Consider the following 27,743-nt stretch of genomic DNA (forward strand, 5'->3'; position numbering starts at 1 on the left):
ATAAATAAATAAATGATAAAAAATGTTTTGCCCAATACTGGATATACATAATTGTGGAGCTCTCCCAGTAGCAATCCTGTTGCTAAAATACCCACCATTTTTCTGTAATTACTTCCCCCCAGCATATACTGTATAGAAAAATGCTTTCAGACTTAATTAAATGTGTCTCTTAACATAATTTCAAACATTAATTGGTAATATAATTATTCTGGTATTTACATCCCAGAGTTTGTTAATTTTCATGACATCCCTTATCCTAATGGCATTATGGGCCTGTCATTTGTCAGTGTAAATTTAAAATAAAGACTAGATTTGAATACAGATGATTTACAACATTTACATGCATTTGTATATTTAGTACAGTTCTACCTTAAAATGCATACTTTACAAAATAAATACAGAGGTAACTAGAATTGTCGCTGTTGGATTCTAAAGGAAACAATGTATTCAGAGTCAATAAGAAATAATGTTTTTTTTTTCTCTATTTTACCTTTCTCTAAAGGTAGCCATACATTGTCAATACTTATTGTTCAGACATTCAGTGAGGTCTCTGGACCTCCCCATATACATTAACATTTGACACTGTTGAATATTCATGTGTTGTCTATAGGGAGAGGAGGGGGTAAGCCGCAGCCAGACTGCTCTGGTGCCAGATTATCCCTCTGAGCAGGAGAGGTTTTCTATGGGAATTTCCTCCTTCCCTTGACACTTTCTGACAGGGACAGAGGTGGCAGCAGAGAGCACTGTAGTTAGGCTGGAAAGAACTACACAACTTCCTCTGTAGCATACAGAAGCTGATACGTGCTGGAAGGTTTAAGTTTTTTAAATAGAAATATGTTTAACTTTCTGGCACCATTTAATAGGAAATATTTATTTTCTATCGGTATACACCATTAAAAGGGTTGTCCCAACTGGCAAAGTTATCATCTATTCACAGGATAGGGGGTAACTATTTATTTGGTTGTGGGGGTCTGACAGCTGGGACCGCCACGACTGACTCTCCTGTTCAAATGGTGCAGCGAAACGTGGATGTGGGTAGTGGATAACTTTTTGTGTTAGGAATACCCTTTCAAAAAGTACAGGTGTTTATAAGAAAAGCAAATGAAGTACAGATATCTGATACATTTGTCTGTAATATATCACTTCTTTGGCTCCCATTGGTGCCAATATTTATAAGTTATTGTTTTACATAATAATATTGATGTCACAAAGCTGCAGTTGCATTGCAGATCTATACTACATAATTACAGCAAAAATCTTGTACTGCAGCGAAACTGCAAATCAACAGCAACATGTGATCTCAGCCTAAGGCTGGGTTCATTCCGTATAGTGCTGTTTTCCATCTAAATAGCGTGAGTATGGTTGGCTTAAAGGATAGCTCCCACCATCATGTTTTTTTTTTTCTGTCCCTGCCTATTGCCCTTCTATCCCTAACACCCTCCCTGCCTTTATTTAATTTTTTTACTATTTTAAAAATGGCATTTAGTTTGCCTGGTAGTGTGCTCACTACCAGGCAGACTTCCCCAGCAGGCACCACGTAACTGATGCCTGCTGGTGGCCAACTTCCGCCCTTAGTTCTCCTAGGGTGTCTCCAGCTGTTTCACCACTACATCTCCTAGCATGCCCTGACATCTACTGGCTGTCAGGGCATGCTGGGAGTTGTAATCGGGAAACAACTGGAGGCACACCGTGATGGCCGCACATCCCGCCGCGCAGCCCGCAATCCCCCCCCCGGCCCCGTCGCACTGCACAACTCCCTCCCCACCCCCCCACCCCCTTAGTTCACCTACTCAGTGTCCCTCCAGCTGTTTCCCCACTACAACTCCCAGCTTGCCCTGACATCTATTGGCTGTCAGGGCAGGCTGGCAGTTGTAGTGGAGAAACAACTGGAGGCACACCGTGATGGCCCATCCCGCTCCCGCCGCGCAGCCCAAAACCCCCCTGGCCCCGCTGCGCCGCACAACCCCCTCCCCCCCCCCAGCAAAAGCATTCAGTAACAGACACAACATAGATAATCTTACCTGTCGCCGGGGCCTGCCAGGGAGCCTGCGCGCGTCCTCTTCATTCAAAGCGCTCGCTCCCGCCTGTCTGATTGAGGCGGGGGCGAGCACCACAGTGACTGAATTTCGACTCGTTGCCAGGCCAACGAGTCAAAATTCATTAGTGACGTCACTGCCCAATGCATTCGGCCACTAGGAGGGCGACCCCTAGTGGCCGAATTTAAAAGTGATTTTAAACTGTTTTAAAATCACTTTTTTAAATTAAAGTATATTAGAGATATGTTGTAGTACTTAAGTACTACAACATATACATTTTTTGATTTCATGACCATTTAAAATAACTTATATGGACCAAACAGAGTCACTCACTAGGTGACTCTGTTCGGGCCATTAAAATAAATGCCATCTGCTGCTATAGTATATGTTGGCATCCTGTTTTCTTCAGAATGCCAATGGATACCTTTTGAGGCTGCAATTCCACACTTTCACATTTTGTGGCATTATTTTGGCCCCTCCCCCAAAAAACTGTACCCCCATATTCTTCACCTCCAAGATGCAGTTTTTGTGGTGCTATTTTCAAGTCAAGTGATTAATTAATGTGATTTATTGTGTTACTTAAGGATTCTACTGAAGAATTGGAAGGAGGTATAAATAAAATGCCAGAAGTTTATGGGAAGAAACACGCAATAGTTTCCTGAAAAAGCACCGTACCCTCAACAAGCTGCAAGGTTGGAAAATCAACTCTGAGCCTAAAAATGCCCCAAAAGTTGACAAAAATTGCTAAATAAAATATCACGACGTTGGTTTGGCATATACTGTAATGGAAAGCAGCAGGCTTCATTGATTTCAATGGCGTGAACTGAGTCACTTAGCAACATTGTTTGGATGTGCTATTTTTAGAGGACTCAAAAGCCTGGTCTACTGCATTGTCCAGTCCAGCTGATGTCCCGAATGGGCTATTAAAATGAATGGCATGGCAGCACTCAGTTGCAGTATATTTCGGCATCCATTTTTCGGCGATGCCACCAAATACCGCTGACAGACTGCTAAAACACCATGTAAACCTAGCCTGAGGCTAGGTTCACACTATCCCTAGTTCTCACAGCCCCTGTTAATCGTATCCATTGGCATCCTGCCGAAAATGGGATGCTGATGTATAATGTTAACGGGCACTGCAGACCCCATTCAATTTCTTGGCCCAACAGAGTCACCTAGTGACTCCATTCAGGACGTATGTGCTATTTTAAAAGTGCATCAGCTCCCGCTTTTGGGTCCTGTACACTAGGTGACTCTGTTTGGCCATAGAAGTGAATTGGGTCCGCTGCTCCCGTTACATCAGCATCCTGTTTTTGTCAGGATGCCGATAAATACAATTAATGGGGGCAGGAATGCAGTGTGAACCTAGCTCTTAGATTCCTGGGCAGCTTTGCTCTATAATAAAAGGTTAATAAGCCATTAGACAGATCCCTCCCACACATGAACATAAGTTTATCTACACCCAACATACAGATCTTGAGCTATTGAGCAAGCAGAAGAGATTCTTACCACTACTATTTGTGTAAGGCAGGAGCAGGTATATTGACAATGCGACTACTGCTTTTTTTTGTTCTTTTAGCTCTGTTCCCTTCTTGTTCAACAAATAATATGACTGCTGTAAGAAATGCTATATCATCTATTGGGAAAGCTGTAATACTCCTCAAGAATGAATATAAGGAATTCAATCTGGATGGCATGACAGGCTTCAAGATTTTATTAGGTACAGTATGGAATTTATCTAACCAAATCTTAATAGAAATAGGTCTATTTTTGTTCCTTTAAGACCACTATACATATTTAAAAGAGCTAAATGTCTCACTATCCTAATACTGCTACTGTCATTATTTGTAGGTTTATTTCCAGGTCTAGGTCCATATGATGAGTTTTTACTACTTCAGACACTCATTGTGTAGTTCATGGTAAAGATAAACTCACACAGTGTTTTAAAATGAATTCCATGAGATGTAGTTATGGAATACATCTGTGATTTATGTTGTATAATATTATATTATGAAAATGTACTTTGCAGTGTAAATTAGTTTTGAATTGTAAATATAGTAATAGAGTGTTTGTGAGCAACTCTTTATTTTATCAATTGACCGAAGGCTATGATCACATTACTAATGAATGCTGCTTAGTCTAGTCATGACTGTTCAGTCTGTTTTCAAGTGCAGTAGACAATGCTTTTGCATCCTAAAAAATAAAGGTATACATCTGTGGTCAAGTGAGTGGGCCCACCACATTTCTGCTGATATGTAGACATAAAAACAAATGTTAAGCCCTTTACGAATAGCCTTCAAGTGAGGTTAGCTAAATTCAAGGCTGTGTGGTAAGAAAGAGTGAAACTATTACTATTAGATGTCATAAGCAATAAAGGCACAGGTCATTCTGTATTTTATTGAGCTGAATCTGTTATTTGTTCTACTGCCCTCGCTGAAGGAAAGCATAGCAATGGGACAGACACAGTCTTCCCAGTAGTCTGTCCCTTTCACTGGGATGTAGTGAATGTTCAGGAAACCTATACCCAAAAGCAGGCAGCAGAAAGAAGTCATTCACCACAATCATTTGTTGATGGGCCAGGGCAGTGGGACTCTTTTCTTGTCACTCGCTGAACCTACACCTCATCCTGATTTAAAATGTACCAATCATTTGCAAAACATTTTATGTAATGTAGATAATAGTATTATATGTATATTTGTAATATACATTGGTAATTTTTTTTTGTCTATTTATGGGTAAAAAATGCTGTCTTGTCCCTGCAGCTATTACTTGTGTGCAGAGACACAGGACGTGTGGGCGGACAAGCAGGGTTCTGTGCAGTGAGGACAGGCAAAGCTCTGTACACTGAGGACAAGCAGGGATTTGTGCACTGAGGATAAAGAGTGCTCTGTACACTAAGGACAAGCAGGGCTCTGTACACTGAGGACAAGCAGGGCACTGTACACTGAGGACAAGCAGGGCTCTGTACACTGAGGACAAGCAGGGCTCTGTACACTGAGGACAAGCAGGGCTCTGTACACTGAGGACAAACAGGGCTCTGTACACTGAGGACAAGCAGGGTTCTGTACATTGAGGACAACCAGGGCTCTGTACACTGAGGACAAGCAGGGCTCTGTACACTGAGGACAAGCAGGGCTCTGTACACTGAGGACAAGCAGGACTCTGTACACTGAGGACAAGCAGGGCTCTGTGCACTGAGGTCAAGCAGGGCTCTGTACACTGAGTACAAGCAGGGCTCTGTACACTGAGGACAATCAGGACTCTGTACACTGAGGACAAGCAGGGCTCTGTACACTGAGGACAAGCAGGGCTCTGTGCAGTGAGGACAAGCATGGCTCTGTGCACTGAGGTCAAGCAGGGCTCTGTACACTGAGGACAAGTAGGGCTCTGTGCACTGAGGTCAAGCAGGACTCTGTACACTGAGGATAAGCAGGGCTCTGTACATTGAGGACAAGCAGGGCTCTGTACACTGAGGACAAGCAGGGCTCTGTACACTGCGGACAAGCAGGGCTCTGTACACCGAGGACAAGCAGGGCTTTGTACACTGAGGACAAGCAGGGCTCTGTACACTGAGGGCAAGTAGGGCTCTGTACACTGAGGACAAGCAGGGCTCTGTACACTGAGGACAAGCAGGGCTCTGTACACTGAGGACAAGCAGGGCTCTGTGCAGTGAGGACAAGCAGGACTCTGTGCACTGAGGTCAAGCAGGACTCTGTTCACTGAGGAAAAGCAGGGCTCTGTGCACTGAGGTCAAGCAGGGCTCTGTGCAGTGAGGCTCTATGACACACTCCTAGCTCACAAAGCAGGCTGATTAAAAAGTTGGGAGCCTGCAAAGAGCCCTGCTTGTCCTGCCCCTATTTCCTGTATTTTGTCTCTACACAAAGACACACAGGCAATAGCAGGGACAGCATTTTTCAGCCAAAAATATACAAATTGTTATCCAATGTATATTACAAGTACATAGTTACATAATTTGTAAGGTTAAAATAAAAGACAAGAGTACATTAAGTTCAACCTAAATCCCTACTGTGTTGATCCAGAGGAAGGCAAAGCCCCATGAGGCTGATGCCATGAAAAATTCCTTTCTAACTCTAATAAGGCAATAAGAATCAATCCCTGGATCAACATTCTATCCCCATAAATCTAGTATTCATAACCTGTAATATTATGTTTTTCCAAAAAAAACATCCAGGTCTGCCTTGAACATATTTATTGAGTCAGACATCACAACACAACACACAATCTCATTTTGCAAGAGTTCCATAGTTTTACTGCTGCACATGTAATAGAAGAAAGGGGAGGGAAAGACAGACGGGGGGGGGGCGCAACCTGTGCCGTTACTCTGATGGCAATCGATGCCGTAATACAAATAGAACGGTGCTCACCTGATGGTGTTGTAAGCAGAGTACAACACCTTGTAGCGTATGTCACCCAATTGCAGGGTAGAAGACCGGGAGCTGCCGGAGGTAATCCCGTGTCGGAGGTTGTCTCTGCTGGATAGCTTGAGTTGTCCCGTGGAAGCAGGAGAAAAGATCCTCGTAGTGGTGCTCACTCGGTGGTTGCTGGCAGTAGCAGGGAGAGGTATGTAAAGCCTCGGTCGGCAATAAGCGATAGCGGACAGGTGGAATAATAAATCAAGGATTTTAATAGAGGGACTACGCGTTACGAGGGGCAAGACCCCCTCTTCATCAGGTCCAAAGTTTTACTGCTATTACAGTAAAGAATCTCTATCTGTGATGATGGGGAAACCTTCTTTCCTCTAGACGTAGAAGATGCCGCCTTGTCATGGGTAATGACCTAGGTATAAAAAGACACTAGAAAGATGTCTGTGCTGTACATTCATATATTTGTACATTGTGATCAAATTGTCCCTGAGACGTCTTTTCTCCAAACTAAATAACCTCAAGCTTGATAACCTTTCTTGGTCCTGTAATCCTCCCTTACCCTTAATTTTCCTTGTCGCCCTATTCTGCACCCTCTCCAGTTCGGCCATGTCCTTCTTATATAAAGGTGCCCAGAATTGGACACAATACTCCATGGGGGAGATATATCAAAACCTGTCCAGAGTAAAAGTTGCTGACTTGCCCATAGCAACCAATCAGCACGCTTCTTTCATTTTTGAAAAGGCCTCTGAGAAATGAAAGAAGCGATCTGATTGGTTGCTATGGGCAAGTCAGCAACTTTTCCTCTTGACAGGTTTTCATAAATCTCCCCACATATGTGGTCTGACTAATGATTTATACCTAGGCAAAGCTATGTCCCTGTAACAAGCCTCTATGCCTCTTTTGATACATCCCATGACTTTATTAGGCTTGCAAGCCACTGCCTGGTACTGATTACTTAAGTTGAGTTTACTGTCCAGCAGTACCCCTAAGTCCTTTTCAGTAGTAGTTTTACTAATGTCTTATTATTTAGCACATATTTGTACATTTATTCACATTCAATTTCATTTGCAATGTCTGTACCCAAGCCTCAAGCTTCCCCAGATCCCTCTGTAATATTAGGTAATCCTCTTCTGTGGTGATCACCTTGCCTAATTTAGTGTCATCTACAAATATAGAAATTCTACTCTGTAATCCCTCTACAAGGTCATTAATAAACATATTGAAAAGAAGTGGACCCAGTACTTACCCTTGTGGTACCCCACTAGTAACTGTCACCCAACCAGAGTAAGTTCCATTGATCCCTACCCTCTGCTTACTGTCACTGAGCCAGTTGCTAATCCATTTACATATGTCCTCGCCTTGTCCCAGTATCCTCATTTTATGTACTAACCACAACATCCCCCTGTCCAATCTATAACTGACCACCTCATAGAAGCTGATCAGATTAGTCTGACAGGACCGATCCTGCATAAACCTATGTTGGTGCTGTGTTAGAAGGTTGTTCTAGTTAAGATATTTCAGAATAGCATCTCTCAGAACACCCTCAAACATATTATGCAGGGTTCCCAGCAGGGGCGGACTGACAACACTCAGGGCCCCTGGACCAAATAAAGCAAGGGCCCCGAGTCGGCCCCTGGCCACACCTCTTCCCCACCCCTATTCTACCCAAATCCCTCTTCATGCACCATGTATACATACAAAATAAAATGAAATATATATAACGTAGGTAAGATAATTTTTCTTCACCAATAATACCTGTATACAAGGAGGAAATATATACCACCACACAATAACTGGATAATACCAATATACTGTACTGAATTAAACAACTATACACACACCAGTATCCCCCCCATACAGTTCCCATATAGCGGTATATACCAGCTGTACACAGGATCTGTATAACATATAAGTGATTATATACGGGGCCATATAGAGATAGACACCAGCTGTACACAGGATGTGTATATCATATAAAATGATTACTGTTACATTTGAGGTCTCACAATCAAAAATTTTTCTGATCAGTGTCGTCCTTTTTCGTTTTCTTCTCTGTCCACATGAGACCGCCATGATGACTTCTTCAAGCCAAAACATATGTAAGAAAAACATATAAGGCTAGGTTCACACAGCCGTTTAATTCCGTCCCGTTTTTCTCCCATCACTGCCTCCTAAACGGACCATACTACTAACGGATGCAAACTGATGCAAACGGATGACATTCTGTGGCATCCTTTTGCATCAGTTTTTCATCCATTAGTATGAAAAGTCAGCCACCTACAGACTCCTGCAGCCAGGACCACTACTACTCCCACCATGGAACAGATTTGTTTCCATGATGGGAGTAGTAGTTCCCTGGCTGCGGGAGTCAGTGGATGGCTGGGGAGACTACATTAGTGCTTCTACTACTACTTGTAGTACAGGGGTTGAGGGATTGATCGCACTGGGTCTCACTTCTGAGACCCGATGTGATCAGAAGTTATTAAGCAGGGGAGTGGGCGGCAAGCTCCGCAACCCTGCGATGTATTGTGTGTTTTAACTTTCATTTTTAAATCCCCCGTGGGGAGCCCTGTATGGCCGGCACCGAGGAGCCATTCAGGGCTCTCAGTGGGGTTTTTAAAATGAACATTGCGAGTGGCAGCGGGGCCATATGTATATTAAAAGCGCTGTGGGGGGCAAGATATATAGCGTTGCAAGGGGGGGGGCAGACATGTAGCCTATATATCTAGCCCCCCAGCACATTTATAATATGCCCCCCGCTAGCGCATTTTTCATAATATGCCACTGCAGCGCTATATGTGAAATGTATATCTAACAGCAGTACATAGTGCCAGCAGCCGGCTGCCCGATGCTGCTGATAGATATACTTTTCATTCATAGCACTGCGGCGGCATATGTATATAGATGCGCTGGGGGAGGCAGACATATAGCGTTATCTGCCCCCCCAGTGCATCTATATACATATGCCGCTGCAGCGCTATGAATGAAAAGTATATCTATCAGCAGCATCTGGTCGCTGCTGGCACTATGCGCCGCTGATATAAATACATTTCACATAAAGCTCTGCAGTGGCATATTATGACAAATGCGCCGGCGGGGTGTGTGCATATATATATATATATATATATATATATATATATATATAATGCACTGGCGGGGGCATGTCTTTATTAATGCGCTGGCAGGGGGTATATATAAATATATATATATATATGTATATATATATATATATAATGCGCTGGCGGGGGTCATATCTTTATTGATGCGCTGCAGGGGGCATATTATAAATGCGCTGGGGGGCTAGATATATAGGCTATATGTCTGCCCCCCCCTCCCGCAGGGCTATATATCTTGCCCTCCACAGCGATTTTAATATAGATACGGCCCCCACTGTCACTCACAATGTCCATTTTAAAAACGCTGCTGAGAGCCCTGAATGGCCCCTCGGTACTGGCCATTCAGGGCTCCCCGCGGGGGATTTAAAAATGAAATTTAAAACACATGATACATCGCAGGGTTGCGGACCATGCCGCACGCTCCCCTGTTTAATAACTTCTGATCACATTGGGTCTCAGAAGTGAGACCCGGTGCGATCAATCACACAGCCCTTGTACTACAACCCCCATAATGGAACAGACTAATGAAGTCTCCACAGCCACCCCCAGTCTCCTGCAGCCAGGGAACTACTACTCCCATCATGAAAACAAGTCTGTTCCATGATTGGAGTAGTAGTCCCTCAGCACTGCAGGAGTCTGCTGATTTCACCTCTTCTGAGCATGCTCAGAAGAAATAATGGTTAGTATAAACCGAGGGCTAATGGATGACATTTAAGGTTCATCCGTGTGCCATTGACTTCAATGTTAAATTTAAAAGACCCGTTTTTCACCTGTTATTTTTGACGGCCCAAAAAATTCTGCATGGTACGTCTATTCCAAAATAACGGGTTACAAACAGAACGGGTGCAAACGGATGATAAAGGACTGTAAAAAAATTCCCTTTGAGATCAATGGGATCCATTTACAGCCCTTTGCAACCCGTTTGCAAAATAAGTAAAATTTTTTGACGGGAGCAGGCGGCGGTGTGAACGAGCCCTTAACCTCTCCATTTTTATAGTGCCTTCCCTCCTCTACACAATATCCCCATCTATAGGCCCCGAACTGTTATAATGCCCTCCTGCACAGTAAAAGGGCAGGTATGTTGGTAGGTAACTAGCCAGATAGGTAGGTAGCCAGCCAGGTATTTAGGTAGGTGTGTAATTAGGTAGCCATGTATATAAGTATCCAGGTAACTAGCTAGGTAGTTTGTCATTGCATCACTCATTTTACCATAAAATCTATGGCGAAAGCAAATAACAATATTTGTGGGTAACATTTTTTTTTAAAATCAGCAGTTTGCAAATTTTGGAGGGGTTTGTTACTTCACAAAAATGACATACTGTGTGATAGAAAAAGTGGAGTGATTTTCCCACAGCAACCAATCACAGCTCAGCTTTCACTTTACCAGAGCTCCTTAGCTGAACTGTGATTGGAAAAGTCACTGTCGCTGTGGAAAAGTCACTTAGTTTTTTTCTCTCACACAGGTTGATAAATCTGGGCCATTATCTTTATGATAATAATATTATGTTATTACAACGATACCCACATTTTTTGTCTTATTTTACTACTTTTAAAAAATGATAGCTTTTTGTAGGGAAATTTGTATGTTTCTAATAATCCTCTTACCCCTATAACTTCTATTTTTCCGTGTGTGGGGATGTATGAGGGCTCATGATCTGTCATGTTTATCCTTACCATTCTTGTTCAGATTGGACTTTTTGATCTTATTTTATAGATTTTTGTATATGAAGGTATATGAAATGAACAAAACTCAGCAATTCTGGACAATTGATTCATGTCATTCTAAAGCAAAATTGGTGGCGCAAAAAACAAGCCCTCATATAATTCTGTAGGTAGAAAATTGAAAGCGTTAAGATTTTTAGAAGATGAAGAGGAAAAAACCAAAGTGCAAAAATGAAAAAGCCCTGGGTCCTATATTAAAGTTTTCTCACCATTCTTAGTTTTTTTAGTGAACTGTCACATGTCATCTTTTGTTTGCAAACACTGAACAATGCTGTACTATAGCACTGCATTGATCAGTGTTATTGGTGTTATTGGTATTTATACAGGCTGCCTATATTCTTGGAGCGACGATCTGACGGCACTGAGCCAGGTAGGGCCCCTTCAGCCTTCCTCTCAGCTGATTGGGACTCTGTGATTTTGCCGCTGTGGTCCTGATCAGTTTCCCTAACTGACTAGCACATGCGTTTTAACACTTTTAGACACCGCCATCAACTTTGATAGCGGCATCTAAAGGGTTAATGTCGGACATCAGCCTGATTGGTGATGTCTGGCATTAGCCGAGGGTTCCAGCTAATGATTTATACAACACAGTGGGATCAGGCACTGTGCGTACATGTACGCCTTGTGTCCTTAGGGCTCATTCACACGGACGGATCCGCAGCTTATTTTACGGTGCGGATCCGCCGGCAATGGACCCTACAGGGTTCCTCCATCTGTGCCTGCTCATAACAGCAATCCGCCGCTACGAGCAGACATGCTTCGATGTGTATACTCGCACATATTGCGGCTGCTCTCAGCCTAGCTCAGGGAGCAGGGGGAGCGGCTGCGATGTGTGCGAGTATACTGCGCATGTGCGTGGCGAACTCACGCAATCTACCGCTACGAGCAGACACATATGGAGGCAGCACTGTAGGGTCTGAGGATCCATCCGTGTGAATGAGCACTTGGGGTACGTTCACACATACAGGATCTGTTGTATGTTTTCTGCAGCTGATTTTGCTACCCATTGAAGCTAATGGGTTGCAAAATCAGCTTAAAAAATATGCAGCAAAAATATGCAACAGATCCTGTACATGTGAATGTACCCTTAAGGGGTCAATGATAAATGAGCAAGCAGTGTGTTCTCATGTTGTCGCCCCAGTGGGGTCACTTTCCCTCCTCCGGTGTCCACAGGTCACATTACCAGAACAATTTTTTTTTTAAATTGCAATTTATGCCGCGATTTTTCCCAAATATTATTCAGGTAATGTGACCTGTTAATGACCTGTGGACACTGGAGGAGGGAAAGTGACCCCACTGGGCTGCTACTATACACTTCACCCAGCCCCGTGATATACTGCTGATCAGAGGGGAGAGAGGCAGGACACAGGGATATCACTCACCCTCACATGAAGGGGCTGCTCTGTGTTCCTGGGAGGCCTGTCAGCTCTTGGACCCCCGTCCTCTTCATGTGCTGGGGGCGGAGCCAACAATCAGGTTCTCTTCATCCCTGCTCTGCTGCCTGTCTCTGCTATTGATACATAGAGCAGGAGCAGCATAGGGATGTTTACATAGAGAAAGACATCAGGGAAAGTAGCGCTTGTCTGACTGGTGATCCGGGACAAGTGTCCTGAATCCTCAGCAGCTGCAGCGGGCCATTTACTCAGCCGGTCAGTCCGCCCCTGGTTCCCAAGATCCCTTTTTGTAGCATCAAGAAAAAAGTCTAGTGCTCCTCGGATAGTGGATAAAATAACGACTTTATTAGAATTCTTTTCAAATTAGCATACAAACATGTACAGACGTGAGACATGGCTAAACTGAGTCATGTTGCACTGGTACATGTCTGTATGCTGACTATCCGAGGAGCGCTGGACTTTTTCTCTTCATGCTACAATTTGCTCCACTGCACTGCGGATATCTGAGCGCCTGGATCTTTTCCCAGTTAGATTGTGAGCTGGCTTTCCATGTATATATCAAGGATCTTTTTTGATCCCTTTTTTTTATATTGGTACCACATTTGCTAGGAACCAGTCCTGTGAAATAATCCCTGTCATTAAAGAATACATATAATGTTATTATCTACATTATATAATACATTTTGCAAATGATAGGTATACTTTAAGGTACAAACAGCATGTCTGCCCCTTTTGTTATGCTGCCTTCAGCAAGGGCAAATACAAATACCTAGAAAACTGAGCAAAGCTCTTGGCTGACCTGTATTTTGGTAATGTGTATTAAAAACGTTCATAGCCATCTAAGGACCAGTTACATGTATTTTCTGGGTTTAATTAAATTGTCACCTGGGTTTAAAATAACAACGCAGTTAAAAGCATTGAGAGTGAAAGTTGACTAACTGCCCAAAAAGATGAAAATAACCTTAAAATCTTTTCAAATAAAAAATATAGACAGCATATATGTCCGGCAAAGGTATTGTTAGACGGGGTACAGTACAGAACACCCCTGCCATGTCCTATACTAGTAAGAATGTTTGTGGCGGTACCAGCATCAGTACAGATAGCAGCAGTAGCCAGGTGCCTTGTTGTAGTAGAAGCAGCTGTGTTACCAGCAAAAGTTGTCACTGTCTTCCAGAGATTGTGTGGTTTTAGAGGATAGTACGGCCCTTGTGGAGTGGTTGACTTGTTTGAGGTCTTCTCAGGAAGGAGGAAGAAGAGTCTGACAATATGATGGTGAGCCGACTGTCAGTGAATTCCCCATTTATTTAATAAGCATACAAAATCTGCTAGTGCAGTATGTTTGTAAACAAGATGTTACCATGTGTTACTGCATGTCACCGTAACTTAGCCTTAAAGGGGTAGTCCACTGGCCAGTGCTGAGAACATTTAGTTACGAACGCTATGTGTGCGTTGCGGGGGTTGGTCAGGCCCCTTTGTGACATCACACCACGCCCTCTCAATGCAAGTTCATGGGAGAAGGCATAATGGCCTATAAAACTATTTAAATACATTCCTTGGTGGTCCTAGCAGTGTTGTACTGGGCTTTAGAGCCCTTAGACAGCCCTTAGACAGTCTTCACATGGGAAGTATAAGGAGGAGGGGACAGAGGCATGTGGAGAAGAAGGAGGGGACAGAGGAAGAGGAGAGGACAGAGGTGTGAGGAGGAGAGGACAGAAGCATGTGGAGGAGAAGGAGGAGGAGTGTACAGAGGCATAAGAAGGGGACAGGTGTGAGGAGGAGGTGGGGACAGGAGCTTGTGGAAGAGAAGGAGGGGACAGAGGCATGTGGAGGAGAAGGAGGGGACAGAGGAGGTGGGCACAGTAGAAGGAGGAGGAGGGGACAGAGGTGTGTGAAGGAGGGGACAGAGGAGTGTGGAGGAAAAGGAGTCTAAGGCAGAGGGGTTTGAGTGATCAGAGGCATCTGAAGGAGGAGGGTTATGGGATGGGGGGCAGAGGGATCTTAAGGAAGAGGGGGCAGAGGAGTCTGGAGGAGGAGGGGACAGAGTGGTCTGGGGGGGACAATGGGGTCTGGAGGGGGAAGGGACAGATGGGTCTAGCGGGATAGAGGGGTCTAGAGAAGGAGGGGACAGAGGGGTCTGGAGGAGGGAACAGAAAGGATGGGGGAGGGGTCTGGAGGAGGACAGTACAGAGGTGGGATTCATCCAAACTCAGAAGAAACATTGTGTGGCAGTATTATTTTCTGGGGTGCATTGTGCGGCAGGGTGAAAATGGTTAAAATGATTGTTGTCTTCATACAGAGAATGAGGATCTGTTGACAAAGTGAGAAACCAATAATGTCTGGACATCACACTCTACAGAGGAAAATGTAACTGGAAGAAGTCCTGGCATCTGGACAGGATGAAAAAGAAAGGGCAAGACTAGATAGAAATGTCACTCATAAGTCACTGATGTCATTGTGTATTCTCCTGTCTCATCAGAGCTAAACTACAACTCCCATAATGCCTGAAGGTCTCTATCAGAAACAATGTGAGTGATCCAGCAATTCCGGTTTATTGTATATAAAATCTTTATTTTGTGATTTGTGATTTTATATACAATAAACCGGAATTGCTAGACTCTGCTGGATCCCTCACTTTTTTCTGCTACGTTGTGCACCTGTTCCGGGTGGATCCGTGCAGAGAGTTGGGGGAGGTGAGCTGACTCTCACTTGTGTGTACTGAAGGTCTCTATACATGATGGGAGTTCTAGCTTTGTAACATCTAAAAGAGCCTCTAAAACCGAGGTGATTGGTGGGGGTACCAGCAGTTGGACCACCACCCAAAAAAAAATGGGCTGCATGTTTTAAAACACAATGGATGCACTTCCGCTGGGGACTCCACCTTGCTGGACCAAGGGGCAACTGGAGGGGTGACTATTATCCATTTATTTATATGACCAATGATTACGATTACAAATCTCAAACATTGTCATCTGAAGGGAAAAAAGTACCAGTTATGACCACTAAGTGGCAATATATAGCTATATTTCTAGTTTTTAACATATTTAGGGTGGAATGTGTATTGTATGATAGTGCTTGACATGTAGGTGTCTTGTCTGTCTGCTAATCAGCTCCAACATATTTTACATTACGTAGCTTACAAGTATAGATGAAAAAATGCAATCCCTAATTATCTGCATAAAGAAAAAGAGGGATATTTATGGAAAAACTAATTCAATAGCCATTTTTTTACAGGCAAACAAAACGCTTTGGGCCTCATTTACTAAGAGTGTGTTTTTTTTTGTCTGTAGTTTTTTTTATTTTTGTCCTCCTGTTTTCTGTTAATTATTTACTATTTTGTCTCACGCTGTTTTTTTTTTTTGTTTTTTTTTTGGTGCAAGAGGGTTTAATTTTGTCCACATCGGAAAGGACAAAAAAAAAAAAAAAGAATGAATAAACAATAGTGGCTCTTCTGGTCTGTGAGCAACGAGATCACCAACAAGAGGAAAGAAACCACACCAACTAGACAGAGGTGTCAGCAGAGAGCACTATGGTTAGATTGAAAAGAACAACTAAACTTCCTCTGTAGTACTCAGCAGCTCCCACGCCAAAAACCATATGGAGCTTTTTTTTTTTTTGCACCACCAATTCTACTTTGCAGTGACATCAGTCATTTTACCCAAAAATCTACAACGAAACGGAAAAATAAATCATTGTAGGACAAAATTGAAGATAAAATCTACGCAGTACATTTTTCAGCAAAAATGACACCTTATCTTTATTCTGTAGGTCCATAAGATTAAAATGATACCCTACTTATATAGGTTTGATTTTGTCGTACTTCTGGAAAAAATCATAACTACATGCACGAAAATTTATACATTTAAAATTGTCATATTCTGACCCCTATAACTTTTTAATTTTTTCGCATATGTATGAGGGCTCATATTTTGCACCATGATTTGAAGTTTTTATCAGTACCATATTAGTTTTGATCTGACTTTTTGATCGCTTTTTATTCATTTTTTATATGGTATGAAAAGTGACCAAAAATACGCTATTTTGGACAGGTTCTTTTTACGCATACGCCATTGACCGTGCGGTTTAATTAACAATATATTTTTATAGTTCGGACATTTACACACACGGCAATACCACATATGTTTACTTGTATTATGTTTATATATTTTTTATATGGAATTTGGGAAAAGGGGGGTGATTTAAATGTTTAATAAGGAAGGAGTTAATGTGTGTGTTTTTAAACTTTTTTTTTACACTTTTAGTCCCCTCAGAGGACTTTTAGGAGGAATCATTTGATTCGGCACGGAAGGAGAGGTAAGCCCTCAGGCTACCTCAGCAGTGGATTGCTATTAACGGAATCAGGAATCAGCTGGGGGCCGGCCTGTTTGACGCGGGAGCACCATACACCGTTAATGGCACATGGACGGGTATAGACATCCATGGTCATTAACAGGTTAATAGAAGTAATTAACAAATCTGTTTAAATTTATGGAGCCAGTTGATAAAAAAAAAAATTGTGCTCCACCGGATTACACCTTTTAAATTTGGTTCCAAATGTGCTCTTTGAACCATGGTGATTTTATTTAAGAAATAAGAAAAATGTTTTCACTAAATTTTAGAAAAACTTTTATGCATTTGTTTGGACCCTGAGGCTGCGAGCCATAGCGACAATTTTCTACATACCAGACGAGAGAAAAGGATGAGTAATAACATTCAGAAATGCAAACATCAAAGTAAACCATTTCAGAAAACTACATTTATTTTCAATCTGAACACATTGAAGGTAAAAAAAAATTGGTCATATATATTATCGAGTCAGGAATATAAGTCCCAATGAAAAACGGGTGAAGTAAACCAGTCTTTTAAATTTTAGTTTACATAGTTTATGCATATTTCCCATGAAAAACATACTTTGTGAAAAACAGACCGATTTAGCTGTTCTTGCACCAACCTCTGGCAGTAGGTTATTCAGAAATCACTCTTCAAAGCTTTTTCATCGGTTTGTGGACAAAAAAAATGGAGTGATTTTTTAAAATGTCGGGTTACACCCATTTTTTGATAAGCCACGCCCCTTTGTAGGATTTTCTAAAACTGTGATTTGTGAGAATGTAGATTATTTTTTGTCCAAACATGTCGCAAAAGGTGTCGCACAGGCGTGCCCCTAAATTTATTCCACAAAACCCCATAAAAACTGTTGGGTTTGGCTTAGTAAATGAGGGCTCTTGTTTTAAACAAAGTATTGTAGCTGGTTGGCACTGGAGAAAAAGGTCCGGTGCTCGTGGATAAGTAGAGGTAGTAGAAATGAAGAAATCCCGGCACTCGTATTATTTTTTCAATGAATTTTACTTATCAATTGTAGTATTACAGCATATGTTGGACGAAGCACGCGTTCCGGCTCTCCGGACACTTGATCACATAGATAACATTTTTCATAGATAACATTTTTGTAAATCGAAAAATGTTATCTATGTGATCAAGTGTCCATGCGGTCTTCTATACGTTGGGGAGACCACCCAGCGTGTGGGAGACCGCATCAATAGACACAAGTCTACTATCCGATGTGAGAATTTAATGTTCCCAATACCACATCACTTCAAGCAAATGGGACATAATATAGCTCAACTTAGATATCAGGTGATTGATGAAGTGTTGCCACCCAGGAGAGGGGGAGACATTAAGAAATTACTTGTCAAAAAAGAGGCATACTGGATTCACAAACTAGGTACATTGGAACCCAGGGGAATGAATCGGGAATATGATCTTGCTTACCTGATATAAAAATAAAAATATAATTGATATACTATTATTCTCACCCACAGAGACATACATGAAGCGATGAGAATTGAGAAATTTGATTTCCAACAGAATGATTCAAGTCATGTTTTTTTGTATCTTTTCCCCTTTTTTTGTATACTTACTTTTTTGCATATTTGTTTTCTGTGCATCAGCTGTGATTTTGTTTATAATGTTACTATGGCAACACTTATGTCATAATTGTGAGCCTCAGACGCATATAAATTGCACTATTGTCTATACCTATATTGGCAGTTGATAAAGGCTACAGAACCGGAAACGTGTGCTGCGTCCAACATATACTACAATTGATAAGTAAAATTAATTGAAAAATAATACGAGTGGCGGGATTTCTTCATTTCTACTGGTTTTAAACAAAACTGGAGTATTGATGGAAAATTACAGATTGACAAAGCTGTTTTCAGTTGGTGGATATAGAAATTCTTCAGATTAAACCTGTGGATTACAGTAGCTGGCAAATGGATAGGGTTTTAAAGATTTCATTCACATGCTTCTGTTTTGTTTTTGTTTTTTTATCCACAGCATGTTCATTTTGTTTCTGATTTCTGCTGTCAATGTAGCAAAGATAAAATCCATAGTGAAACTGTAGCAAAATCTGCATACAGGATATACAAATTTGCATAAAAATCTGCAGTAAAAAATTTCTGCAGGTAATTTATTTATTTAATCCTAACAACAACCTAGAATAGCATGCAGTGGCCATATTATGCCCCTATATACAGTGCCTATGATCACTATAAATTGTTCTGTCTAGACTTTGCCCCCATAAATGGCTGGTAGTCATGAGGATATCACTAAGCTAAATTAAAAACAGATTTTGCAGGCTTTCCTGTGCAATATCTTTAGAAGAAGTATATGGTCTAAGCACTGATAGGCTGACCCCTAACCGCTTCAACCTCTGCAGCAATGCTGGCAACCCCCATGGGTCTTTTTTCTATATGACGCTGAGCATGTGCACTCAACTTCTTTGGTGAACCATGGCAAGGCCTGTTGTGAGTGAAACCTGTCCTGTGAAACCACTGTATGGTCTTGCTTCCTGTTCCGCCGCTCAGTTTCAAGGTCTTTTAAATCTTCTTGTAGCCTAGGCCATCTTTATCCAGATCTTCAGAGTTCTTTGCCATGTTAAACTTCCAGTGACCAGTATTAGAGAGTGTGAGGGCAATAACACCAAATTTAAGAGGCCTGCTCCCCATTCACACCTGAGACCTTGTCACACTAATGAGTCACATGACATCAGGGAGGAAATATGGCTAATTGGGTCCAATTTGGACATTTTCACGAAGGGGTATAGTCACTTTTATTGCCAAGGTTTAGACATTAATGTATGTGTTATTTTGAGGGGAGAAACAGTAAACACTGCTATACAGGCTGTGCACTCACTACTTTACATTGTAGCAGAGTGTCATTTCTTTAGTGTTGTCACATGAAAAGATAGAATAAAATATTTACAAAAAATGTGAGGGGTGTACTTACTTATGTGAGATCCTGTATAAAGTGAATTCAGTGCTATAAAACCAAAATGTTAAATTAAAAAACAGGATTGTTGCTAAAGACAGTGCAAAATACCCACAAAACAGGCCATGGTTTTAATCACACTTGGGTCCAATATTTCTAATATCTGAATGAGTTTTTCAGAACTTTATGAGGAAGAAAAAATAAAACTCACATTTAGTCTCAGCTATAGGGCATGTTCACATGGCAGAATTCCGCACAAATTCAGTTTAGCAAAGTTTGCTGAATGGAATTGCGGACTTTAGTCAGCAGCGTCCGCTCCCACTGTATGAAGCACACTAGGGAGCTGAGTGCACTTCATAACAATTGGGTCCCTGTTGCAATCAATTGGCAGGACCCACGACTAATGTCGGACATCGCCGATATCCAGCATTAACCCTTTAGATGCCATAATAAAAGTTGATGGTCTGGTTAGCTCAAAAAAAATGTTACTCAGTACCTAATCCTGACCTATATTTATTATGAAATTACCTCTGTTCATTAGCTCACAGTGTTAAAAGTCCTCTCAGGGGAAAGGGTGCGTGTCCCTCCATTGTGGTGGTGGGATATGATTGGTGCGTCTGCTCATGCAGCTTTGTCCATGAGTCATTTCTTGTCAATGACTCATGGACAAGTCTGATGCTGCTGCAGGACTGGCTAGTGTCCCAGTAGGTATGGGGACCCCTAGTGGTGGGATTTTCAGGAGCCGTTTTCTTTATTAAATATTCAAAAAATGTTAAACAACCATATTACAAAAGGTCATTAATTTTCATCAGTAACAACATATAAAAAGTTTTTGGATCTTACAGTGCCCATGTAAGGAGCTGTTTGTCACTACTGCAGCAAAATTGTGAGGACTTGATCAGCTGAGAGGACGGAGGTCTTTTACCAGGCTCCGTTCCGTTAATCAGCAGCCTGTAGTAATGTAACGTCGATAACACTGATCTGTGCTGTGGCACAGCAATGTTCAGTGAATGCAATCGAAAGATTGTATGTAATATTTCACTATGGGGACTGAAAATAGTGAATAAAATGTTTAAAAAAAAAAAAGAAAGGTTTATAAATGTGAATAAGCCCCTTCCTTTAAAAATTTGTTAAAGGGATATTCCAGGATTTTTTTTTATTTGACTATGCTACAGGGGCTATAAAGTTAGTGTAGTTCATAAAATAGTGTCTGTACCTGTGTGTGACGGTGGTCTCACAATTCTTATGTGATTATCGCGCCAATATTTATTTTTAATAGCATACAAAATTACTCATGTCTCGGGGTTTCCCAGGTTGCAATGCGTTGAGACCTGACATCACTAGTCAGGTGATCAGAGGGAGCCTGTCCTGCTTCAATGGGTGGAGCGACTGCTGGGTGGGAGAGAAATCATTTTGCATCAGCTGTAGGCCCCCAGATTAGAAAACACTGATGTATTGCATTGAAGCGATCACAGGTGTGTTTCAATGGGTGGGGTGGCTGATGTGTGGGAGGGAGGAAAGTGACCTCATACTTACAAGGATTGGACTATGGGATGTGTAGTTTAGAGAATGAAATTAAACAGGAAGTACCCAGTTCTTGCAGGTACATACTACTAAAATCCCCTTATGGTGGATAACCCCAACACCCCTACAACCCACAAATCATGGTGCAAAAAACAAGCCCTCTTACGCCCCCATTTGCAGAAAAATCTAAAGTGTTATAGCGGTCGGAAAAGGACAAAACCTATATAAATTGGGTATCATTGTAATCATATAAACCTGCAGAAGAAAGATTTTTTTTAGAAAGGAAAGCCTGCAAAATTTGCAGAATGACGTTTTTTTTTGTGTTTTCAAATTTTATTAAATTTGGTTTCACCATGGATTTTGTTGTAAAATTAGTGATGTTGTTACACAGTACAATTGGTGGCACAAAAAAAGCCCTCATATGGGTCTGTAGTTGAAAAATGTAACGTGTTCTGGCTCTTAGAAGGTGAGGAGGAAAAAAACTAAGTGCAAAAAAAAAAAAACTGCTGCATCCTTGGTGCATTTTTTTTCACTATTGTGCCCAGGCTCCCCAATAAAACAGTAAAAGCTTTAACTCACCTTCCTCGCTCCCTTGTAGCCTCTGGTATCAGAGGGATCTGTCTGTGGATGGGTGTCCGCTGATCTTCAGCTTCCGCTGTAGAACTGACCAGAGCAGCATCCTGACTCAGTTAGTGATTGGCGAGCTACCTGAGCTGTAGACTGGCCACCGACAGGGTACCATGATCCGCGGAGGCTACGAGGGCGATGAGTTAAAGCTTTTATTGTTTTTACTGGGCAGCCTGGACACAATAGTATAATAAAAATAAAAAATCACAGGACAACTCTTTTAAGGGCAGGATTGCAAATGGCTTCCTACCCAGATTCCGTCTATACCTTTATTTTAATCACTGGTAAAACAATGAAGGTCAAGTGCAAAGTGTACAAGAAAAATCCCAAAACTTTATTAGGTCATGTTAAAATTCATGTGATGTATTTCAGGTATACATAACGTCTGTTATTTTCATCATTGACCCCTCCAGAGCCTAGATAGTGCTGCTTTTTTAAATATGCAAATCGTCTTTAAAAGCTCAGCAAAGTTCTGCCCATCCATGTACTTACAACGCCTATGAGCTTGCTTGTAACCTCCCAGAGCCCACTGAATGCCATCACCAGGTGGTACTGTCCCTTCCATCTCTCTTTTAGCACAAATGCAATGCAAGCATTTTGCAACTAGTTTTATAAACAGAGAGAATGTAAGGGTCGGCACTACAACTTCCAGACTCAATGTGGAAATGTACACCAGCCTGTTGTTGCAGGATCATCCTTAGTCCAAATATTCTGGCTACTTATATGATGGTGCTAGTTCAATAGATACAGCAGAAATGCTACAAAGCTTTCAAGAGAGACAAACAAATAAAGGCTCTCACCATAGATTGTATTTTTAAGCTTCTTTTATTCAGTCATCTTAAAGAAAGTATGGAAGAGAAGGCATACTCTAGAGTGCACCTGCTCTTCAGTCCCCCTTCCAAATGGCTGAATAAATGAAATGTAAACACAATCTTTGGTGAGTGCATTTGTTTTTATCATGAAAACTGCTGCTTGTGCATAATGTTATGCTCTCAGGGCTGCCTCTAGAACTAAAGTGCACAAGAACAGAACATTCTTTGAAGCTGCCAGAAGACCTTGACATTACTACACATGCACCCAGCACAGGTTGCAAAGTACTTACACAGCATTTGTGCCAAGGGATGGAGGGGGACAATACAGCCTGATGGCTGTCAATCAGTGTGCAAGGGGAGGTTACCAGCAGGCACAGAGGTATTCAATGGAACTGGACAGGCACAACTTTGAAGGGCTTTTTCCCTGGGCAACCCTGTGGGCTTTTAAAGCTCATTTGCTGTTGGGATTATTGCCCTTCCCCTGCTCCACTACTTGCTTTTCAGCAGACAATAACCCTCAAGTTATACTACTGAATAGCTACTCATTTCCCTGGCCAACTGCTAATCAGCCCATCCCTTCTCTGCTGGACCCTGGCTATTTAACCTGCTACAGTTCAGTCTGCCTATGCCCCTGTATGGTCTCTGATCTCCAAACCTGTTCTAGTTTTTTTCTGTTCCTTACGCCTTACTTGTCTGACATCCATTCTGGTTCCTAGTTCTGACTACTCTGCTTCTGGTATCCTGGCCTTGGCTATTCCTAAGTATCCGCTTTGGCTCCTGACCCCTGGCTGTGGGTTGGACAAAGTTCCTGGATTCTGCTATTGTTTTATGTTTTTGTATTTATTAACTAATACTAATTTAAATGGGCACTGTCATTAAAACTAATTTTTGCTATTGCACTCCTTATGTTAAATAAAACATCTTTCTAATGTACTTTGTTTAAAAAAAAAAAAAGTTTTCTATGTTTTATGTGTGTTTAAAAAAGCTGCCACTAGGTGTCTCCCTACTTTTCCAGAGCACATTTCCCTCCATCTCTTGCACAGACTTTGGACTCCTGCTAGCCTGGCAGAAGTCCAAAATCAGGAAATGCAGTCTGGAGTGCTGAGGGGTGTGTGTTCTGCCTTAGCCAATCATAACTCATCTTGCACTGAACTACTCTGGGCTGTATGTAGCTGAGTGAGGGAGGAAGTTCTCCCTTGTATTGCTTCAGATGATGTCACGCCTGCTGTCTGTAAGTCTGACTGAGACTGAGCAGAAAATACATAGCAGTATCAAGGTAGAAAACTAAAAAATAATAAAAATAAAGGCAGGATGGATTATTATGATGGATGCAGTGAACTGGGAGGATTATAGAATTTAACAAGATAATGACAGGTACTCTTTAAATGGGCACTGTCAGATACAAAAACATTTTGATCTGTTGTAAAGCATGCAAAACCAATAGACTTTTGCAATTGCTTTTATTAGATACCGTAATTTTCAATATTTCATACTGAAAAAGCAATTAAAACAACTGCCCCCCCCCCAACCTGCTTGGACACATACTAGTCCTGCTGTGTCCATGCATCATCACCTATGTCATGGACACACTTCCTTGATTGACAGCTGTGAGCACAGGGCTTACAGCTGGAGGAAAAATCTTTCCACTGTCAGCTTGTGTCCCGCTACGGTCAGTATGGACAAGCTGGGAGTTGTAGTTTTGCTAATGCTAGGGGAGATGTGAGCAGACAGCATACTGAGGGAGGGGGCGGAGACCTGGACAGTGAGGCCATGCCCCCTCCCTTTGAGAGGAATTCAGACTAGTGAGCTAAATTAAAAGTATAATAATAAAATAAATAAAGGTGCTAGACACATAAAATTTGATGTACGGGGGCGTGGCTTGGCGCGCTCGTGATGAGATGCAGGGACTGAGAGCTCCTGCCTGACCGCACACTAAGCACCGGGCTTATTTAACTGCTATGGGAGGCAGATCACACAAAAGAAAGAAGAGAATTCACCCCGGCTCCGCTTCACAGAGCATTGAAACTTTCTTTAAGCCCCGGGATCCTGCGGGCACAACAGCGCGGCTTGCCTCTGTACAGACGCCTCAGCCTCCCTGCGCTGTGAGAGCACCCCGAGGCTCAGCTTCTGGCTCCACTGGAGAAACAGCGCACGGAATGTCCAGCGCAACACCGCTCATGGAAACGGCGGCACCGGCCACACAGAAGGGACCCGCCGGAGCTCCAACTACACGGGCCGCTCAGGCACTAATGCCGCTTCCACAGCGCTCGGGACTCGGGGACCGGAGCAGTGCGACTCACCAGCCGAATAAGAGCGCGACCTCCTCCCCAGTCACTGCAGTGATCTCAGGGAGTAGAGGCCCGTTTGAAACTGTCAGCGTCTTGCAGGAGGAGAGAGTAAAACGCTCTCACAGAGGGTAAACCAGCCAAATACCTCCTCTCACCTCTCTGCCAATAAACCACCTGCTAAGATTCATGGACCCTCACAGTTGGAGGCCCAGCTGCCCCAGACCTCTCCTCCCTCAAACCCTGTACTTTCCCCAACTCTACTGCAGCCTAATAATATGTCACTGACCTCTACACTTTCTGGAGAAGCTGCTCACTCTGGTGCCCCAGTACATCTACCCACATCCAAGAGGTCCCATGCATCTGACAATTATGAACTTCCCTCTGCAGCTTTCTCTGATAAACATGATCAACCACAACGGCCTGTCCCATTAATGCTGTTGACTGGGCTGACACAATGGACTCTGACATATCCCACTCTGAGGGTGACTCATGAGCATGATTCAACAGGGGACAGTGACACTCCAAAATATTGGGGAGCTAGCCCACCGGCTAAAACAAAGTTGTTCAAAACCCCGCTGAAAACGGTGCCCAATGCTGCATGTGCTCATGATTATTCCTCCTCAGATGACACTTTAACTGACAAAAGACAAAACCTGAGAAGATCCCGCATGTCAGATCGCTCCCAGCTCACTACCCCATCCAAACTGGACGCTTCCCTGCCCTCACCAAAAATGGCCACAAACACATTGAAAAACCACCCTGAACTCCAGGCTCTACTTGCCTTAATCCCGACTAAGTCTGATAACCAAATAATGGCCAATGACCTGTGCCTAGCTTGGAAAAAAGACTTGAAGCCTGTACAGAAGGACGTGAGCCAACTGAAAGACAAGGTACAGTCTTTAGAGGATTTTCGCTCCACAGCCTCTTCTCAAATTCAACTACGACCAAAAATCTGTCTCTGTATCAAGCGGCGGAAATAGCTCACCTAGACGACCTAGATAATAGAAACCATTGCAATAACATACGTGTCAAAGGACTACCCGAATCCGTCTTGCCACAAGATATAGCTTCCACACTACAAAAACTCTTCAATGAAGTACTGCGAAAACCGCCAGATGCTCCTATTGAATTCGACAGAGCCCATAGAGCGCTTAGAGCAAAAAACCCGGATCCAGCTAAACCAAGGGACACCATCTGTTGGATCCATTACTTCCTCTTGAAAGAAGAAATTATGAAAAACGCCTTAAAAACCTGACGTACAATGGTCACCAGATCTCCTTATTTCCGGATTTGTCACTACAGACACTCAGACTGAGAGCTGCGATGTAGCCTTTGCTCCAAATGCTTAATAATGGCCAAATTTTTTATAGATGGGGATTTCTATGGCTATCCTATGGACTTACATGATTTTCTGTCCACTTTCCGCTTGCCCCCTATCCAACTACCTGATTGGGAGAGGATCTTTCAACTCACCTCTCACCCTCCGCAGACACATCCTGCCTCCAGACGCTGGGCCTCAACTTCGCCAGCACCTCGTCAGACACCCACTCCTATGCCTGACACACGCCTGACACCCTTCCACTCCCCAACGATGAGACGCAAGACTTGAAAGTACAGAAGAAGAAGTTTTTACTCTCAGGATTATATTGACTGTGTTCGGCAACAATACCTGAATACTTGCCAAACGCCCCTTTGCCTGACCCTTTGATGTTGAAAAATTGCTCCTGCCTGCTACATAGTTTCTTACCTGTTGACTATCTGTTATCATTAAGTGATGCTTGGCATCACCCCACCCGAATATTTCATGCTTCATGCCTCCCACACACTGCTGACACATAGAGGATGGACTTAGTTTGTCTCTCTATTATACCCATAGCCCCTCCACACCTTGATATGGGCACTTTGGATCTTTATGAAGTGCTTGCCTTTCTGTGTTACCGCGGTCACGGTTTGGTTCTACTGAGTTACCCCTGTACCTAGCTGTTTGATTGGACTGGCTCCAATCCTACTACTGGCCCTTATGGCCCCTTCTCTTAGCCACCATGTATTTGTTCTCTTACAAATACTCCCCTTTACCTCCTTACTCTACCTACTTTACCTACTATTTTCTTTTGTTTCTTATAGAACTGACAGGACTTGGACCCTTCTACTCCTTGCTATATTGACGCGTGGTCTGGACTGTGGGATGTCCTATCTCAATACGGGTAAGTGGAGCTCATCGACTACATCCATAAATGGGGACTGACCTGAAACTAGTTACCCTAAACATACAGGGCTTTAACACTCCAGAGAAAAGGGCTCAGACGCTATATTCTTTACACAGACAGAAGGTACACATCATATTCTTACAGGAGACACACTTCAAAACTGGACATATCCCGCATCTCAAAAACCAATACTACACCACATGGTTACACGGCGCAAACCTGGACTCTCGCTCAAAGGGTACCTCAATAGCGTTCCATAGATCCCTCGCAGTTAAAATCTCATCTACCTGGATAGCCTCAAGCTCCCGCTACATATTTGCAAATTGTGAACAACTAGGTCGAACGTACACCTTTGCAAATATTTAT

General features: G+C 42.6%; 1 protein-coding gene across 1 annotated transcript in view; it reads left to right on the top strand.

Moving 5' to 3' along the window:
* C8H16orf89 (chromosome 8 C16orf89 homolog) overlaps positions 1–27,743 on the top strand; it is a 152,192-nt gene that overhangs the window by 53,272 nt on the left and 71,177 nt on the right. Inside the window, exon 2 of the mRNA XM_056537065.1 lies at positions 3,616–3,756. Within this exon, the coding sequence (XP_056393040.1) occupies positions 3,645–3,756 (112 nt within the window). The 5' untranslated portion in view covers positions 3,616–3,644. The remainder of the gene's footprint in view (positions 1–3,615; positions 3,757–27,743) is intronic.

The sequence above is a fragment of the Hyla sarda genome, chromosome 8, assembly GCF_029499605.1.
Source record: "Hyla sarda isolate aHylSar1 chromosome 8, aHylSar1.hap1, whole genome shotgun sequence".
In the NCBI taxonomy this organism is placed as follows: Eukaryota; Metazoa; Chordata; class Amphibia; order Anura; family Hylidae; genus Hyla; species Hyla sarda.